General features: G+C 47.0%; 1 protein-coding gene across 1 annotated transcript in view; it reads right to left on the minus strand.

Moving 5' to 3' along the window:
- Window positions 1–19,631, minus strand: part of LOC122259863 (protein sax-3) — a 231,485-nt gene that overhangs the window by 200,383 nt on the left and 11,471 nt on the right. The window contains exon 2 of the mRNA XM_086556478.1: window positions 18,565–18,661. Coding sequence (XP_086412604.1) covers window positions 18,565–18,661 — 97 coding nt within the window. The remainder of the gene's footprint in view (window positions 1–18,564; window positions 18,662–19,631) is intronic.

Consider the following 19,631-nt stretch of genomic DNA (forward strand, 5'->3'; position numbering starts at 1 on the left):
TGACTTTGACGTCACTAGATTTTCATTCATTTAGGGGCCTCAGCTACCAAAGTCTACATGGGTTCCAACTTCTAACTACCACTGATAAATAACTACTAGGGATAAGAAGGTTATTTTTTATTCTTGCATTATCCGAAATAAAGTTTAGAAAAAAAAAACTTACGATCTCCATTTTTTTTCACTTTTTCTTCCTCCCAAAGAGGGGGGAAAGATCTCTATACAAAAGAAAAAAAACCCCACTTCCTCCTCCACCTCAAGGCCAAAAGTTAACGAAAGAACGAGAGAGGTTGCCCAGCAGGAGATTGGCTGGATGAAGAAAAATGCGCCGAGTTCTTCTCGGGAGAAAAGCGACCCAACTATTGGCAAGAGACACAGATAACTTTACGAAATAACAATGTGCACGGCCTCGGTGATAGATGGTGTTACTGGGGCAAAAGTGGCTGATGGGCTTGGAAGGGGACGGGAGGGGGGAGGGAGGGGGGGGAAGAGAGGGGGTAGGGAGGGGAGGAGGAGATGGAGGAGGAGGAGGAGGAGGAGGAGGAGGAAGAGAAGAAGAAGAAGGGGGTGGAGGAGGGGGGGGGAGGAGGAGGAGGAGGAGGAGGAGGAGGAGGAGGAGGAGAAGGGAGGAGGAGGAGGAGGAGGAGGAGGAGAAGGGAGGAGGAGGAGGAGAAGGGAGGAGGAGGAGGAGGGGGGGGGGGGGAGGAGGAGGAGGAGGAGGAATAAGGGGGAGTGAAAGAAGAGAAGGAGGGGGGGAGGGGTAAGAAAAGGGGGGGAGGAGGAGGAAGAGGAGGAAGAGGAAGAGGAGGAAGAGGAGGAGGAGGGGGAGAAAGAGGAGGAGGGCGACAAGACGCGGGAGGGAAGAGGAACGGAAAGGAGGAAGCGAGCAACAGAACGTCGAATGTCGAGATCAAACCAAAGCTACGGAGACGGGGAGAGGAAAGAAGATGGCTGATAAAGAAGAGCATTAGGTAATGATATAAAAGAGAGTGCCGATCCAGCCACCCCGAGGACTGTTTACCTGATCGCTGTCCGTTGCACAGACCAACACTAGCAACTTCACGCACCTGCAAAAAAAGAAATTACGGTTTAGTCAAATGCTCCTTCGTTAGGTTCGATACAACATAGCTGCAATTGCCACCCCTGACATTATTGACAAAAAATATCACAATGTTGACTTTCCCCCCACAAGAAGGATAAAAATACATAGACCACATGTAAGAATATTTACATAACACATATACTACATATGTATACATACATATATATATATATATATATATATATATATATATATATATATATACATATATATATATATATATATATATATATATATATATATATATAAGAAAAAAATATATACATGTATATAAATTTATCTATTTACTTTTATATTTATTTATTCATATATACTAATATAAGATACAAATAGATATGCACACGCATATACATACATACATACATACATATATATATATATATATATATATATATATATATATATATATATATATATATCCTTCCACTCTCATTTTATCTCTCACTCTCCCACGCTCCTTCCCTCAGTCCTACCCATTACTTCCCTCCCTCCTCCCTCCCACTCTCTTTCCCTCCCTCCCTCCCTCCCTCCCACTCACTTTCCCTCCCTCCCTCCCACTCTCTTTCCCTCCCTTCCTCCCCCCCTCCCTCCCAGTCTCTTTCCTTCCCTCTCTTCCCCCCACTCTCTTCCCCTCCCTCCCTCCCTCCCACTCTCTTCCCCTCCCTCCTTCCCTCCTTCCCTTTAGCCCCCCACCCCCAGCCTCACCGGGTACACACAATAAAGCCTGTCCGTGTTTGATAAATATTAAGCCGGCGAGAGCAGGTAAATCATAATTAACCTGCCCGCGCTCTGGTCATTATCATCCTACCCTGCCGGGTGGCCGTGGTAGCGATGGTGGTAGTGCTGGTACTTTTTGTAGTAGCGATGCTAGAGATGGTGCTAGTGGTAGAAGCGGTACTAGTGTAGCGGTTGTAGCGGTAGTAGTGGTAGCAGTAGTTGCAGTGGTAGTGGTAGTGGTAGTTGCAGTGGTAGTAGCGATATTAGTAAAGGTAACGGTGGTCGCGAAGAGAGCAATGGTAGCGATAGTGGCGGTTATGGCAATAGCCGCGATGCTGGTGTCGATGGTAACGGTAGCGAAAGTAGCGATAATGGGGAAAGTAGCGCTGGTAGAGAAGACAGGAATGATTGCGGTAGTAGCGACGGTGGTACCAAGCTTCAGAGATAATGGTTGCGTCGAAAGCGGGCGGCGGCAACTTGGCGGGATGCTGTTCTGCAGACAGTGATGGACGCTGTAAAAATAACTGCTCCCAAGAAACCCAAGCGGAAATACAGCGCCTGTTAGTCCTGCCCCTACCCCCTCTCCCTCCCCTTTCCCCTCCCCCTATCCCAAACATTCCTTCCTCCCCTCTTCCCTCCCTCCTTCCACCCCCACCTTCAACATCTTCCCCTCCACCCTCCCTCTTTCCCCAACATCCTCCACTCCCCCCTCCCTCCTTCCCCTACTTCCTTCACTCCCCCCTCCCTCTTTCCCCAACATCCTCCCCTTCGCCCCTCCTCCCCTCCTTCCCCTACATCCTTCCCTCCCCCCCTCCATCTTTCCCCACCATACCCCCTTTCCCCCTCCCCCTTCCCCTACCCCTCCCCTCCCCTCCCCCTTCCCCCTCCCCCCCTCCACACCAACCACTTCCTCCCTCTCAAACAATGCAATCACACTAACAGACACGAAACGACCGTAATCATCAAGGCAATGTAATAATGATAATAAACACGCGCTCTAACTTCCGCATATTCCAAAATCCCGGGCGACATTAAGCTAATCCCTTTCCCGCCCGCCCGCCGCGCTGAGATGTGCGTGCGTGCGTGCGTGCGTTCGTGCTTGTGTGCGTGCGTGCGTGGCCAGCGTGCGAACGACAGTAGCATCCTCACTCGCATCTCGCATACTAAGAGGCTGCTGGCATAAAGGGAATTTTATTCGTTTGGGTCTTTGTTTATCCGCATTGGAGTTTTGGAGTTAGGAAAAAGGGAAAACATACATACTTGTAAGAGTTGTTCTGAAGCGACTATATGTCTTCAATTCTCGATCCATGATTATCAGCCGTTCATTATATAGTGCATGTATTGAATCAATCTACATACGTTGACGTACTAAAATTATGTACCGGGTAAAATATGTCTGGTCGGAGAAAACGCCTAAAACAATAATAATTATTATTATTATTATTATTATTATTATTATTATTATCATTATGATAATCATGAAGATAATAATAATAATAATAATAATAATAATAGTAAAATAATAATAACGATGATGATGATAAATAATAACAATAGTAATAATATTCATAATAATCATAATAATAATAATAACAATAATAACAATAACAACACCAACAGAATCCAAACCAGCAATAACAAAAATAATAAAAAGGCGTGGGCGCCCACCACCGTGAAAGCCTCTCTCTAAAATTCACGCCACTTCACGCTTCAATGACGCCCCCGAATTTCCGTCGCTCCCTCGGCTGCAAAGTATGCCCATTCGCAGAGCATGGGCACCGGACCGTAATATTTCTCCACGCAAATAAAATTCGGTACCCTGACAGCTGCACTTGCGGGATATCGACTTTGGCTTTTTTGCCGTCGATCTCGAGCCTGCTTTCGGTTTGAGATTTGTGATGTTGCTGGATAGGTTTAGATATAACAGTAAAATCATATATATATATATATATATATATATATATATATATATATATATTATATATATATATAATATAATATAAAATATTAATATATATATATATATAATTACATATATCAAAAATATATATAATATATATTGTGAAAATATATATATATATATATATATGTGTGTATATATATTATACACTATTTATATAATATATAATATTGATTATAATATATACATATATATATATTTAAAATATAAATTATACATAAATATATATATATTTATATATTTATATATATATATATATATATATATATATATATATATATATATATATATATATACGATTTTACTGGTTTATGAAAAAGCTATGATCATATCGCGTTTTCTGTTGTTGTTTTAATCGCTTTAAAATAACTGGTTTCTAATTGAACGCTATCGCTGTATGCACTATATCGATGCATCCAATATGTCCAGACATATCAAATTCTATGTTTAATCGTGAGCCCAAATTGATATTTCGCTTTGCAACGGATGGCTTCTAAGTGTGCAATATCGGTTTGCCATATATCCAGACATTTCAAATTCAGTGTCTGGCAATTATCCCCTCTTCGTGCTAATAAAACACTCCCCTTGACTGGATAATAATCCTCGCGAAGTTTAACTACGTTCTCCCTTGCCCGGGATATAAACACACTTGCACTTTATCTTGTCTATGAAATCACCCTCTCCCCTCTCCCATCTCTCCTCCTCCCCCTCTCCCCCTCTGTCTGAAACACCTCCCCCTCTCCACTCTTCTGCTCCCCTTCCCTTCTCTTCCCTCACCACTTCTCGTACCTCCATACCCTCTCATCCCACCCCTCCCTTTCTTCTTTCCAATGACCCCCTCCTCTCCCCTCCTCCCCTCTCCTACTCCTCCTCCTCCTCCCCAACCCCACCCTCCTCCTCCTCCTCCTCCTCCTCCTCCTCCTCCTCCTCCTCCTCCTCCTCCTCCTCTCTCCTCTCCCCCTCCCATCTCCTCTCTCCTCTTCCTCTACCCTCTCCTCCTCCTCCTCCCCCCCCTCCTCCCTACCCACCCCACCCCACCCTCCTCCTTCCTCCCCTCCCCACCCCACCCCTACTACCCTCCTCCTCACCCTACCCCTAGCCTCTTGGGTCGCGTTTGGTAATTCAATCTACATAAATCTCAGGAAGTTCCACTTTAGGGAACATCCACCATCACACGAGGTAGAAAAAATGGCAGAAGAGGAAAGTACTACTGAACAACATCAAATAACGAGTAAGAAGAAAATAAAAATCAATGAAATAAAATAATAATAAGGATAATAACAATAATAATTAACAATAATAATAAACGACAACTATAATTGCATTAAAATAATCACGATAATAAAAGTAGTAGTAGTTGTAGTAATAGTAGTAGTAGTAGCAACAATAAAAGTAGGAAAAATAGTAATAACATTACTAATTGTAACAACAACAATAATAATGATAACGATAACGACAACAACAACAACAACAATAACGACAATAACATTTTAATCATAACAATGCTAGAACGAACTGATAAAGCCGCTCGAAAGAACACAGGCTGTTGTATGAGAACACTACAAATAAGGCGCTTCAAATAACAATAACAATAACGATACTACCAAACAACAACAATCATAATACCAGTAACAACAACAGCAATAACAATAATTCTAACAATAACAAATCCATGGTCAATAAGAAGACAAACCACGCTCTACAACAAAGAGGAACATAAACAAAAACCAGAAACACCCGAGAACAAAATAAAAACAAACCAAAAAAAAAAACATGCTGCAACAAAAGCAACAATGACTGCAACACACGAAGAAAAGGAAGACAGGCACGGCGAGGTTATGGCAGGTTGATATATAATCGTGTCGTTGATAATTGGCCTCGCACCACGCCAACACTCCGCGCACTGAGCCTCCACTGGGGAAAACAAAGTACTCCACTCTTCCTTCTTTTTCTTCTTTCTCGTTCTCTCTCTCTCTCTCTCTCTCTCTCTCTCTCTCTCTCTCTCTCTCTCTCTCTCTCTCTCTCTCTCTCTCTCTCTCTCTCTCTCTCTCTCTCTCTCTCTCTCTCTCTCTCTCTCCTTCCCTCCCTCCACTGGGGAAAACAAAGTACTTCACTCTTCCTTGTTCTTGTTCTTGTTTTCTCTCTTCTCTCTCTCTCTCTCTCTCTCTCTCTCTCTCTCTCTCTCTCTCTCTCTCTCTCTCTCTCTCTCTCTCTCTCTCTCTCTCTCTCTCTCTCTCTCTCTCCCTCTCCCGCTCTCACTCTAAATACAACCTTCACTTCTTCCTTTCTTTCCTTCCTTGTCTCTTTCTTTCTTACCCCTCCTCTCCCTCTCCACTTTTCTTTTATTCTCACCTCTGCCTCTCACTCCCTCCACCTTTCTTTCTTTCTTTATTCGTTCCATCTCTCTCCCTCTCTCTTCCTTGCCTCTCTATTCTAATCCTTCCCATAGTACTCCCTTTCTTCCCTCATTCTCTTTTCTTCTCCTCTCTCTCCCTCCCTTCCTCCCTCCCTCCCTCCCTCCCTTCCACCTACACCCCACCCTCCGATCCCCTTCCTTCCTTCCTTCCTTCCTTCCTTCCTTCCTACACCTTCTTCGCTCCCGTTCCCTCCCCTTCTTCCTTCCTCCCTTCTTTCCTTCCACTACACCCACCCTCCGACTCACCTTTATAATCCTTTCTGTGCCCTTCCTTCCCTCCACCTACACCCCACCCTCCGATCACCTTTCATACTCCCTCTCTCCCTCCCTTCCTGCCTCCCTCCCTTCCTCCCTCCCTTCCACCTACACCCCACCCTCCGATCCCCTTCCCTCCTCATCACGTCCCGAGGCTGATTAAAGGATATAAGGGCAGTGAAAAAGGACCGTCTCAGGACCTTCCCCGTCTTTAGAGCGACGCCACGCCTACCTATAGGGAAGTGGGACGGAAATACGGCGGGAGGACGAAGAGAGGCGGTGGGAGAGGTACGAGGAGGAGGAGGAGGAAAAGGAGGGGGAGGAGGAGGAGGAGGAGGAGGAGGAGGAGGAGGAGGAGGAGGAGAAGAAGAAGGAGGAGGAGAACGAGAAGCAGGAGGAGTAGGAAGAACAGGAGGGAGAAGAGGTTTGGGAAGGACGACAAGGAGGAAGAGGATTGGGAAGGAGGAACAGGAGGAGGAAGAGGATTGGGAAGGAGAAGGAGGAGGAGGAAGAAGAAGAAGAAGAGGAAGAAGAAAAAGAAAGGAAGAGATGAAAAAAAAATAAAAATCGAACAAATATCACAAGAACAAGCAGAGAGAAAAAGTCGACAACACCGAAGAAGAGGAAGAAGAAGAAAGACAAACACGTCCTATATAAACCACAATAAACCACGAAGGCTAAGCTCCTTCCAACGCCAGGAAACACTCGAGCAGCGTCTCCGGCGAACGCCCACTGTAACATAATCTAAAACATTATGGCTATTACAGAGGGAAAAAGAGAGAGGTGTGAGAGTAAGAGAGTAAGAGGTGGGAGAAAGAGGTGAGAGAAAGAAAGGAAGAGAGAGAGAGAGAGAGAGAGAGAGAGAGAGAGAGAGAGAGAGAGAGAGAGAGAGAGAGAGAGAGAGAGAGAGAGAGAGAGAGAGAGAGAGAGAGAGAGAGAGAGAGAGAGAGAGGTGGAAGAGAGAGAGAGAAAGAGAAAGAGAAAGAGAGAGAGAGGGGGGGGGGAATGGGCGTGGGCGTTACTGTGTTGCAAGCTGTAGATAGAAGTTGCAAGGTGTGGAAAACTGGCACTAAATACTCTCGGGGGGGGGGGGGGAGTGTAAATGTTCAAGGGGTGGGCCTAGGGTGGGCCTAGGGTGGGCCCGGGGTGGGCGAGGGTGGGTATGTCGGGCTGGAGTTAAGGGGGAGAAGGTGTAAATGTTCCAGGCGTAAAATTATGCTGCCTTTTGTAAGAGTGCTTTACAGAGTGTGTGTAGAGTGCAAAGTAATGTTACAATCTGCAGCCCTGCGTGTAGCCTGTACATGTGTGCGCTGGATGTACTGTACTGCTACTTACTTAGATGAGACATTTCGAGATTACTTTAAACTCTTTGCATCGTTTTAGAACTACGCCATCAGCACGACATCAAAGTACACCCCCTATCCACCCCCCACCACCTCCACCCTTATGCCACAGTCGAGCCTCGTGGCCGCCCACATCTACGCCCCTTCGACGCCCAAATTCAATCGACGTTCACGCCCGTCGATTCGAACCGCACGTACGCTGCACTGCGTCTGAAGTCAAATAAAGTCTATTCACACATTCAGGCCACACGCGTGCACATACATTTACTCACAGCCGCCCACATCTCACAACCACGCCCATTCCCACGCCCAGCTGAAAGCCCTCGCCCCGTTTCTACAGAATTTTTTTTTTTTTTCTCGCTCTCTTTCTTCCTCTCTCTATTCTCGTCTCTTCTCTTCTCTCTATCTTTCACTCTCTTTTTCTCTTTTCCTTTTTCTCTTCTCCTCTCCTCTCTTCTCCTCCCATCTCCTCTTTCTCTCTTCCTCATCCCTTTTATCTTTTTCTTCTCTCTCCTTCCATCTCCTTTTCCCGCGCCCTCCCACTCTTCGTCAACTGTCGAAGTTTCGGATAAGGAATAAATCATTTCGGATAACCAGATAAATCACCTCAAATCTCACGTACTTACCAGAGATCTTCGGAGATTTTTCTCCTGATTACCCTCACCCTCCCTGATTACCCCTCCCTCTTCCCTTCCCTTCCCCCTCACTACCGTCTCCCTCTCACCTTCCCTCCTCCCTCTTTCTTTCCCTTCCCCCTCCCTACCGTCTCCCTCTCACCTTCCCTCCTCCCTTCCTACCGTCTCCCTCTCACCTTCCCTCCTCCCTTCCTACCCTCCCTCTCTCCATCCTTCATTCCTTCTTCCTCTTTCCTCCTCCTCTTCTTCTTCGTTTATTTTATTCTTCATCATCCTCATCATCCATCATCATTATCATCACCATTACCATGTCCATCTCTACTATCCCCCCCATCATCTTCTCCTCCTTCATATTTGTCTTTATCCTCATTCCTGTCTACCTACCTATCTAACTCCACCTCCACGACCTTCTCCTTCACCTCCTCCTCCTCTTCCATTTCCTCCTCTACCTTTACTTTCTCTGCAACATCCACCGCCTCTTCCTCCTCTACCTCCCAGCCATCCCATCCTCTTCCACCTTCTCTTCCACTACCTCAACCTCTACCTCCACTTCCACATCCACCATTTCTACCTCCACTACCTCTACCACCGACCCCACCTCCACCTCCTCCGCCTATTTTGCCTCCTATCCACTTTATTATCCCCCTCCCCCTCCATCCCCCGCATCCCCCGGCCGGGCTCTCCTCACCACGGGATGAAGGTGCGTCCGGGAGGCGTGAGCAGCATCCCGAGATAGTGCCTCCACCCCCCTCCCTATACCCCCCTCTCCCCTATCTTCCCTCCTTCCCCCACTCTCTTTCAATTTTTTTTTTCATTTTCTATTTCCATTTCGCATTCTTTCCGCGTTTTTTTATTGTTGTTGTTGTTTTTGTTTTGTTGTTGTTCTTCTGGACATTTTCTATTATATGTGTCCTTTTTCCTTTACTCCCTATCCTATTTCGTTAATGAACTTTTATATATATATTTTTTTCTTTTTCCTTACCACCTTTCCCCTATCTTATATCTTTACCTACCGCATTACCACCACCTTTCTCACTGTCTTTCTAATTGCTACTCGCTTAAGCAAACAGATAACTGCAGACACGCGCTCACGCAAGACGGCATCCGGACCAATTAAATGTAATGAAGCAGGTCACGTCATATAAAACATAGTGCGCGCGCGTACACATGCACGCACACGCACGCACGCACGCACACACACACACACACACACGCTCCATCACCCCCACCTTCTTTCTTTCTCTCTCTTTCTCTTTCTCTCTGCATCTGTCTGTCTGTCTGCCTGTCTGTCTGTCTGTCTCCCCTTCCTTAAAACCTACTGGGGTAAATCTATCTCCCTCCCCCCCTTCCCCACGTGAGATCATGATAGCAAAGGAAGAGGGATAGAGAGGGTTAGAAGGGGAGTAGGGGGAAATGGGTGAGGGGAGGAGGGAGAGAGTAGAGGGAGAGTAGGGGGGATGGGGGGAGGCGGGGTCCCAACAAGCCCCGCGAAGTAATTGTATTGTATACACCTTCCCTCGATCCAATATCTTAGATGGGGCGCTGCTCCCTTATGCCACCCCCCCCACCCCTCCCTAAAAAAAATCCGCCCCTCCCTCGGGCCGTCAGATGCCCACCACCACCACCACTTTCTCCGGGTCTTTCTTCCTATCTTGCGGCCTCTTCTAGGCCTTGTCGCTTAGAGGGAAGGAATCCTACAAGTAGTCTTCCTATACACATCCTATAAAGACCAATGCGTGAGGGGAGAGAGACCTATGCGTGAGGGAAAATGCCAATGCGAGAGAAAATATGCCCGCTTTGAGAGAGAGAGAGAGAGAGAGAGAGAGAGAGAGAGAGAGAGAGAGAGAGAGAGAGAGAGAGAGAGAGAGAGAGAGAGAGAGAGAGAGAGAGAGAGAGAGAGAGAGAGAGAGAGAGAGAGAGAGAGAGAGAGAGAGAGGAGAGAGAGGAGAAGTGAGCTTGAGAGAGAGGAGAGAAGAGAGACAGAGAGAGAGACAGACAGAGAGAAAGAAAGAAAGAGAGAGAGGAGGAGACGGGAAGAGAGTGGAGAGAGAGGAGCGAGAGAGAGCGAGGAGAGAGAGAGAGGAGCGAACGAGAGAGAGAAAGAGAGAGAGAGAAAGAGAGACAGAAAGAAAGAAAGAGAGAGAAAGAGAGAGAGAATGAATGAAAACGAAAGGTCTAATAAGTAAACAAGCTAAGATATGCCCCCGCCCACACAAAAGCGCCATCAAGCCGGAGAGTATTTCAACCGTCGCAAGCAGCAGCAAATAAACCAACCTTATGGAAATGTAAACCGTCGCAAGAAACAGTAAATAAAAGAGGAAACAAATTCACAAATTAAAGACGCAAACATCGTTAAAGCCCTTTTGTTAATTCAAGGCCAGAACTAAGATCTTAGTCCGGCACACCTGTGGCAAGAGACAACGTTCCAGCAAGACAAATAAGTAGTAAACTAAAAGATGGCAGGAATGACCCATTCCTCAAAATAAATTCCGGCCAGCAGCAAGCAAAGCACAAAATCCCGATAAAAGCCTTCTCAAAAAAAAGAAAAAAAAGGAAAAAGAAAAAAAATGAGGGGCAGTCGAAGCCGAGTCGCCGTACTAAAAAACATGGCCACACGTCCTTGCCACAAACAAATTACGGGCCGCTGAAAGAGCTCTGTTAGAAGGGGGCGGGGTAAGGGGAAGGGGGAAGGGGGAAGGGGGAAGGGGGAAGGGGGATGGGGTAGGGGGAAGGGGGATGGTGTATAGAGGAAGAGGGGGTAAGGGGTAAGGGGTAAGGGGTAAGGGGTAAGGGGTAAGGGATAAGGGGAAAGGAGGAAGGGGGGGAGAAGGGAATGAAGAAGGGGAATAAGGTAATAAGGGGTCAGGGGGTAAGGGGGAAGGGGGTACGGGGTGGAAGGGATTGTGGAAGGGATTTTGATGTAGGGGAATGGAGGGAGAGGAGAAAAAAAGGGAGAGACGGAGGGGAGGGGAAAGGGAAAAAAGGAAAATGGAGGGATGGGGGAGGGGGTGAGGAAGGAGGATGGGTAATGGAGAAAGGGGAAGATGGAAGGAGGGGAAGGGAGAAGGGGGAAGGGGGAAGGGGGAAGGGGGAAGGGGGAAGGGGGAAGGGGGAAGGGGGAAGGGGGAAGGGGGAAGGGGGAAGGGGGAAGGGGGAAGGGGGAAGGGGGAAGGGGGAGGGGGAAGGGGGAAGGGAGAAGGGGGAAGGGAGGAGGGGGAAGGGGGAAGGGGGAAGGGGGAAGGGGGAAGGGGGAAGGGGGAAGGGGGAAGGGGGAAGGGGGAAGGGGGAAGGAGGAAGGGGGAAGGGGGAAGGGGGAAGGGGGAAGGGGGAAGGGGGAAGGGAGAAGGGGGAAGGGGGAAGGGGGAAGGGGGAAGGGGGAAGGGGGAAGGGGGAAGGGGGAAGGGGGAAGGGGGAAGGGGGAAGGGGGAAGGGGGAAGGGGGAAGGGGGAGGGGGAAAGGGGGAAGGGGGAAGGGGGAAATGGGAAGGAGGGGGAAAGGGGGATGGGTGGTAGGGGGAAAGGGGAAGGGAAGGGGGAAGGAGGGGGAAGGGGGAAGGGGGAAGGGGGAAGGGGGAAGGGGGAAGGGGGAAGGGGGAAGGGAGAAGGGGGAAGGGGAAAGGGTAAAGAGGGAAGGGGGAAGGGGGAAGGGGGAAGGGGGAAGAGTGAAGGGGGAAGGGGGAAGGGGGAAGGGGGAATGGGGGAAGGGGGAAGGAGGAAGGAGGGGGAAGGGGGAGGGGGAAGGGGGAAGGGGGAGGGGGGAAGGGGGAAGGGGGAAGGGGGAAGGGGGAAGGGGGAAGGGGGAAGGGGGAAGGGGGAAGGGGGAAGGGGGAAGGAGGAAGGGGGAGGGGGGAAGGGGGAAGGGGGAAGGGGGAAGGGAAGGAAGGGGGAAGGGGGAAGGGGGAAGGGGGAAGGGGGAAGGGGGAAGGGGGAAGGGGGAAGGGGGAAGGGGGAAGGGGGAAGGGGGAAGGGGGAAGGGGGAAGGGGGAAGGGGGAAGGGGGAAGGGGGAAGGGGGAAGGGGGAAGGGGGAAGGGGGAAGGGGGGAGGGGGAAGGGGGAAGGGGGAAGGGGGAAGGGGGAAGGGGGAAGGGGGAAGGGGGAAGGGGGAAGGGGGAAGGGGGAAGGGGGAAGGGGGAAGGGGGAGGGGGGGAGGGGGAAGGGGGAAGGGGGAAGGGGGATGGGGTATTTTTTCTTTCATTTCCTTTCCTTCCTTCCCCTTTCATTTCCATCTCCCAATTCATCCTTTATTTCACTTTTCCTTCCATTTCGTTTTATTTCCTTCCATTCCGTTCCATCTCACAATCATTTTTTCCTCATTTCATATTCGCATTAATGATTGTCCTTTTCTTCTCTCCCCTGCCATGCCATTTCCCTTTTCGTTCCGCGTCCTTTTAATTCCCTCCCTGTCTTTCCCTTCATTTTCCATCTTAACATTTTTCTTTTCTTCCATTTTCATTTCATTTACTTTCGTTTCCATTCACGTCCATCCCATAATCCTCTATTCCCCCCTTTCCTTTCATTTCATTTCCTTCCCTTTGCCTTCCCTTCCATCCCATTTTTGGCTTTTGCGTCCGGCCCGTCCAGCCAATAAAGTGACATCTCATTAGGGCCTGTCAGGGATCACCTCGCCCCTTCCCCTGTCATTTCACAGGTACTTCAGGTAACAGACATACAGACATACAGACATACAGAAATACATACATACAAGCACAATAAAACAAACAAACACAGACACACACACACTTCCTTCCTTCTCTAACTATCCCCCTACCTCCACCTCCACCTCACCCCTTTTCCCCTCCACCCGCCTCCACCCCTTCCCCTCCATCCTCCTCCACCTCTTCCCCTTCACCCTCCTCCAACCCTTCCCCTCCACACTCATCCACCCCTTCCTCTCCACACTCCTCCACCCCTTCCCCTTCACCCTCCTCCATCCTCCTCCACCCCTTCCCCTCCAGCCTCCTCCACCCCTTCCCCTCCATCCTCCTCCACCCCTTCCCCTCCATCCTCCTCCACCTCTTCATCCTTCATCCATCCGCTCCCGTAACCTCTTCATCCTGCGGTCCATTTGCTCCTCTACCTCGTCGCCCAGTCACCCGGGTTGGAGTTTTCCTTTTAATGGTTCGCTTTAGCCCCTTCTTTATTTTTAATGTCTTTGTCTTTCTCCGTTTTCCGTTGGTCTCGTCTTCTCTCCTTTCTCTTAATTTACCTATCTATTCATTTACTTATTCAGTTATTAACCTCGTCGCCCTTTCACACGGGGTAGTTTTCCTTTTAACGTTCGCTTTAGCCCCGTCTTTATTTTTAATGTCTTTGTCTTTCTCTGTTTTCCGTTGATCTCGTCTTCTCTCCTTTCTCTTAATTTACCTATCTATTCATTTACTTATTCAGTTATTAACCTCGTCGCCCTTTCACACGGGGTAGAGATCTTTTAACGATCGCTTTAACCGTCGTATTTTTCGGTTCCGTCTTACCCGGTCATTTATCAATCTATCTATCTATTCAAATATTGATTTGTCTATTCATCTATTAACCTCCGTTGCCCTTGCGTCTCGTTTTATTTGTCATAGTTTCTTTCTCATTCATCTATTCATTAATTTACCTATTTGTCTGTGTATTCTTTATAATAATCTATGTGGTCGCGCATTCAACCGGTTATTTATCCGTTTGAACCTTTCCCCTTATCCTTTCTTTACTTTTATGTCGTTCGTTACTGTTTTGGCTTCTCTTTGTTCGTTCTCCGTTTGATTAAGTTTGTTTGATGTTATCTTTTTATCGTTTTATAGCTATATTTCCCCTTTTTTCTTTTCTATCTGTTTCTTTTTCTTCTCTTTTTTTCTTTAATTTCTCTATCTATTTTTTATCTCTCTCTTTCTCCCCTTTTTGTAATTTTCCTCTTTGTCTTTCTTCTTTTTCTCTGTTTTTATCTCTGTCTTTCTTCCGTTTCAATTCCTCTCTCCTTTTTGTCTCCTCTCTCTCCGTCTGCATCCTTTTTCCTCAATCTTTCTCCTTCTCTTCTGTTTCTTGTCTTATTCTTTTTCCTCCCCTTTCCCTTTCTCTCTCTCTTTCTATTTCATTTTCTCTATCTATTTCTCTTCCTCACTTTTTTTATTATCCTTTTCCTTCTCATTCTATTCTATCCACTTTTTGTCTCTCGATCTTGAAGCTTTCTTTTTGTTTTTCCCTCTTCGTCTTCATCTCTCTTTCCCCCCTTTCTCTCTCGCCTTGCCCAATTTTCTCCTTTCCCCCATTCTCCTCATCCTTTTATTTCCTTTCTATATTTCTCCTTATAATATTCTTCCTTTTTTTCTCCTTATCTTTTATTTTCCTCTTCCCATTCTCTATTTGCTTATTTTTTCCCTCTCTCTCTTTTCTCCTTATCCTTCTTCTCCTTTCTCTCCTTCTATACCATTATTTTTGCCTCCCCCCCTTCCACCTCTCTTCTTCTCTCTCTTCTTCACCTTCCTCTCTCTCTCCTCCTATCTCTTTCTGCCTTCTCTCTCCCATCTCTCATCATCTCTCTCTCTCTCCTCTCTCTCTCCTCTCTGTCAGCTCTCTCTCTCTCCTCTGTCACATCATCTCCTGCTCTCTCTCTCTTCTACTCCTCACTTCTTTTCTTCCTCTCTCCTCTCTTCTCTCATCTCTCTTCGTCTTTTTCTCTCCATCTCTGCTTCTCTCTTCTCTCTTCTCAACTTCTCTTCGTCTCTCTCGCCCCCCCTCTCTCTCTCTCTCTCTCTCTCTTCTCTCTCTACGAACTTTCTCACTCTCTCAATCTCTTCTCTCTTTTTTCTCTCTTCTCTCTTCTCTCTTCTCTCATTCTCTTCTCTCTTCTTCTTACTCTTTTCTCTTCTACTTCTCTCTCCTCTCTTTTCTCTGCTCTCTTCTCTCTTCTCTCTCCTCTCTCTCTCTCTCTCTCTCTCTCTCTCTCTCTCTCTCTCTCTCTCTCTCTCTCTCTCTCTCTCTCTCTCTCTCTCTCTCTCTCTCTCTCTCTCTCTCTCTTATCCTTTTTTCTTTCCTATCCCTTTGTCTTGATCTTTATCATGCGTTCCTCCACTCTCCCGCCGTTCCCTTCGACAGAAGCCCAGTCACTCACCCTGCCCTCACGATGACCATCTTGCTTATGGGCATTTCTCCACTTTTATTTTCTCTTCTCCCCTCTTCCCTCCTTCGCTGCCCCCTCCCCCTCTCTTTCTTTCTTTCTTTCTTTCTTTCTTTCTTTCTTTCTTTCTTTCTTTCTCTCTCTCTCTCCCTCCCTTTTTCTCTCTCTATCTCCCTTCCTCTCTCTCTCTCTCTCTCCCTTTCTCTTTCTCTCACCCTTTCTCTCTCTCTCTTTCTTCCTTTCTCTTTCTCTCTTTCTCTCTCTCTCTCCCTTTCTCTCTCTCTTTCTCTCTCTCTCCTTCTATGCATGTCCGTGTGCACATACATATGCTCTCTCACCCTTCCTCCCTCTCCTTGAATGAATGCGTAATTGGCGTGCATTTTCTCTCCGCTCCTTACCCTTCCCTCCTCCCGCCCTTCCCCCCTCCCCCGACACGCACTCTCTCCCGCACAATCGTTGTACTTTCCCTCTGGCTCCGCTCACCTCAGTGACGTGCATCCCTGGAGCATGGGACCAATTGCTCTAATGCTCCTCTTGTGCCAACCACCGGGCCCTGGGTTTATTTATTTTCCTCCCCTTTCTCTCTTCCCACGCGGCTCCTGACCCTTGTCCCTGGCTCTGTCCCTGCCCCATATTGTTCTCCCTAAGACTGTCCATCTGCTTTCGTCCCTGACCTGGTCTTATAGTCCCCGTGTCCCTGCCCTGATCCCCTCCCTTATACCACGTCCCTGCTCCCATTTCTGCCCTCATACTTCCTGCTCAGTACTCCTTTCCTTACCCCCTGCTCATGCTGCCGTCCCTGCCTCCGCCCCTGGCCTTACACTTCCGCATCTTCCCCATGCCCAGCACTTTTGTCCCTGCTCACCTCCCCCCCAGCCTTTCATCGCTTGCTTTTGCTCTTGCCCCACAGCCCTAGACTTATACCTCTGCCCCCCCCCTCCCACCCTACAAATATACTCCTGTTCCTGTTCCAGCTCCTACTCCTGCCTCTGTTCTTGACCTTGCCCTTGTCCCCTGGCCCTTGCTTCAACCCTTACCCTTACCCTTACCCTACTAAAGGTTAACAATCAAGGGCACTGTACCTTGATTCAAACCCTCGCATCTGCTTCACTCACCCTACACCCGTAAGTGCTTTACATAGTCATTTATATCTCTATTGCATATGTATGGTTTCGGGGTGTGCTAATGTGTAGTCATCAATAAATATATATATATATATATATATATATATATATATATATATATATATATATATAATATATATATATAATATCATATATGAGGTTAGCGAATTGGGATATATTTGAAGTAGGGGATTGGGTGATGGGATGATGGGGATGGATGGAATGGGGATGGGGATGGGGATGGGGATGGGGATAGGGATGGGGATAGGATGGGGATGGGGATGGGGATGGGGTTGGATATGGGATGGGGATGGGGATGGGGATGGGGATGGGGATGGGGATGGGGATGGGGATGGGGATGGGGATAGGGATGGGGATAGGATGGGGATGGGGATGGGGATGGGGATGGGGATGGGGATGGGGATGGGGATGGGGATGGGGATGGGGATGGGGATGGGGATGGGGATGGGGATGGGGATGGGGATGGGGATGGGGATGGGGATGGGGATGGGGATGGGGATGGGGATGGGGATGGGGATGGGGATGGGGATGGGGATGGGGATGGGGATGGGGATGGGGATGGGGATGGGGATGGGGATGGGGATGGGGATGGGGATGGGGATGGGGATGGGGATGGGGATGGGGATGGGGATGGGGATGGGGATGGGGATGGGGATGGGGATGGGGATGGGGATGGGGATGGGGATGGGGATGGGGATGGGGATGGGGATGGGGATGGGGATGGGGATGGGGATGGGGATGGGGATGGGGATGGGGATGGGGATGGGGATGGGGATGGGGATGGGGATGGGGATGGGGATGGGGATGGGGATGGGGATGGGGATGGGGATGGGGATGGGGATGGGGATGGGGATGGGGATGGGGATGGGGATGGGGATGGGGATGGGGATGGGGATGGGGATGGGGATGGGGATGGGGATGGGGATGGGGATGGGGATGGGGATGGGGATGGGGATGGGGATGGGGATGGGGATGGGGATCGGGAGGGGGGGGGGATGGGGATGGGGATGGGGATGGGGATGGGGATGGGGATGGGGATGGGGATGGGGATGGGGATGGGGATGGGGATGGGGATGGGGATGGGGATGGGGATGGGGATGGGGATGGGGATGGGGATGGGGATGGGGATGGGGATGGGGATGGGGATGGGGATGGGGATGGGGATGGGGATGGGGATGGGGATGGGGATGGGGATGGGGATGGGGATGGGGATGGGGATGGGGATGGGGATGGGGATGGGGATGGGGATGGGGATGGGGATGGGGATGGGGATGGGGATGGGATGAATATTAATGATAATGATCTAAACAATAATAACAAAAATAACACACAATATATAACAATAAAAAAATACTAACAATAATGTTAATAATAAAAATAAAAAATCCTAGAAATAATAAAAACAATAAAAAATAATAATAATTGTGGTAAACAAGATGATGATGATGATGATGATGATGATGTTCATAATGCGTACAATAACAATGATAGTTACAATAATGAAAATAATATTAATAATAATAATAACAATAATGATAATAGCAATACTAACAATAACAATAGTAGCAGTAATAATACCAACATCCACACCAAAAAGGCAAAAATTTAGCAATAAACATTAACCTCCAAAGGGGATGAGATCCATGGATGAAGAGACAAAGGAGAGAATCTAGCACTCGGAAGGCAGCACAGGTTGTGACCGTCTACAGATATGAATTAAACTAGAAACTTAGGGCCTACAGTCTTACTCTGTACAAACTGCATAAATCTACAATTATGCTGCAAATCACAAGAATGTGATGTACAAAAAATACCCGCCAAGAAGGTCTTCAGCATGAACCCAGTATGCATTACAGAATTAAACGGCAAACAGAAGTGCAGTTCCTGAAATGTACTGACCTGTGTCTGCTGATGAAGGAGAAACAGCCATCCATAGTAATATCATTAGCCAGGATTTTCTGGCCATCACCCAACTGCTGGTAATTTTATATCCATCCTGCAACAAAGAGAAAAATATTCAATATGATGGTTATTATTTGCAACCAGCCCTCCAGTAATAAGATTTCCGATTAAAGTCTAAACTCAGTCAGTATTTCCAAAAAATTGTTTGTAATCTTTTGATCAGATTACAGGATACAGCTTGATCCCACCACAAATTAGTGCAAATGGACCTGACGGCAGGCGTCACAAAAAAATATACCGCAGACAATTTGCTTGCGTAAATCCATTAAACAAGATTATCCCTCACAAAACATTTATACTTCCCAATAAATTAAAATATTATCTCCAAATGCAAAAAAAGAAAAAGAAATAATACTAATAAGAGTAATTCTTACTTAACAAAACCTAGTGGTTTGGATCACACAATCTCACATTTTATGATTCTGGAAATGATAGCAGATAAAAGGCTCTTCCTTGTACAATCTCCCATAAAAGTAATGGAAGCGAATGGCATTGATTTCTCTCCACTCAAATACAGGGTTCAAGCTAGGGATACCTTTTCCTAAAATTTTGATTACTCTCTGCACCCTAAAATAGATACATTACTTTTCCCCTAGCTACTTAATGATGTAGTAACAAATCTTTAAAATTTATACATATATGGAATTCACATATGCTTACAATGTCGATTCCTTTATATATATATTTATATATATATATATATATTTTTATATATATATTATTATTTATATATATATAAATATATATATATATTTTATATTAATATATATTATATTTAGATATATATTTATATTTAGATATATATTTTTTATTTACATTATATTTTATACATTTATACACAACAACACACTTTCACTTCCTTGGAATCAAAACACATCTCTACAATATCAGCACCTATGATTTTGATGGCCTAAAAAATGCAGTCTTTCTCCAATCAAAATTTTAATCCACTGAAATATAAGTATCATTTGCTCCTAACGTACTGTACAATACCTGGTAATCAG

The sequence above is a fragment of the Penaeus japonicus genome, unplaced genomic scaffold, assembly GCF_977035675.1.
Source record: "Penaeus japonicus unplaced genomic scaffold, GWHDUDI00000001_assembly GWHDUDI00000032, whole genome shotgun sequence".
In the NCBI taxonomy this organism is placed as follows: Eukaryota; Metazoa; Arthropoda; class Malacostraca; order Decapoda; family Penaeidae; genus Penaeus; species Penaeus japonicus.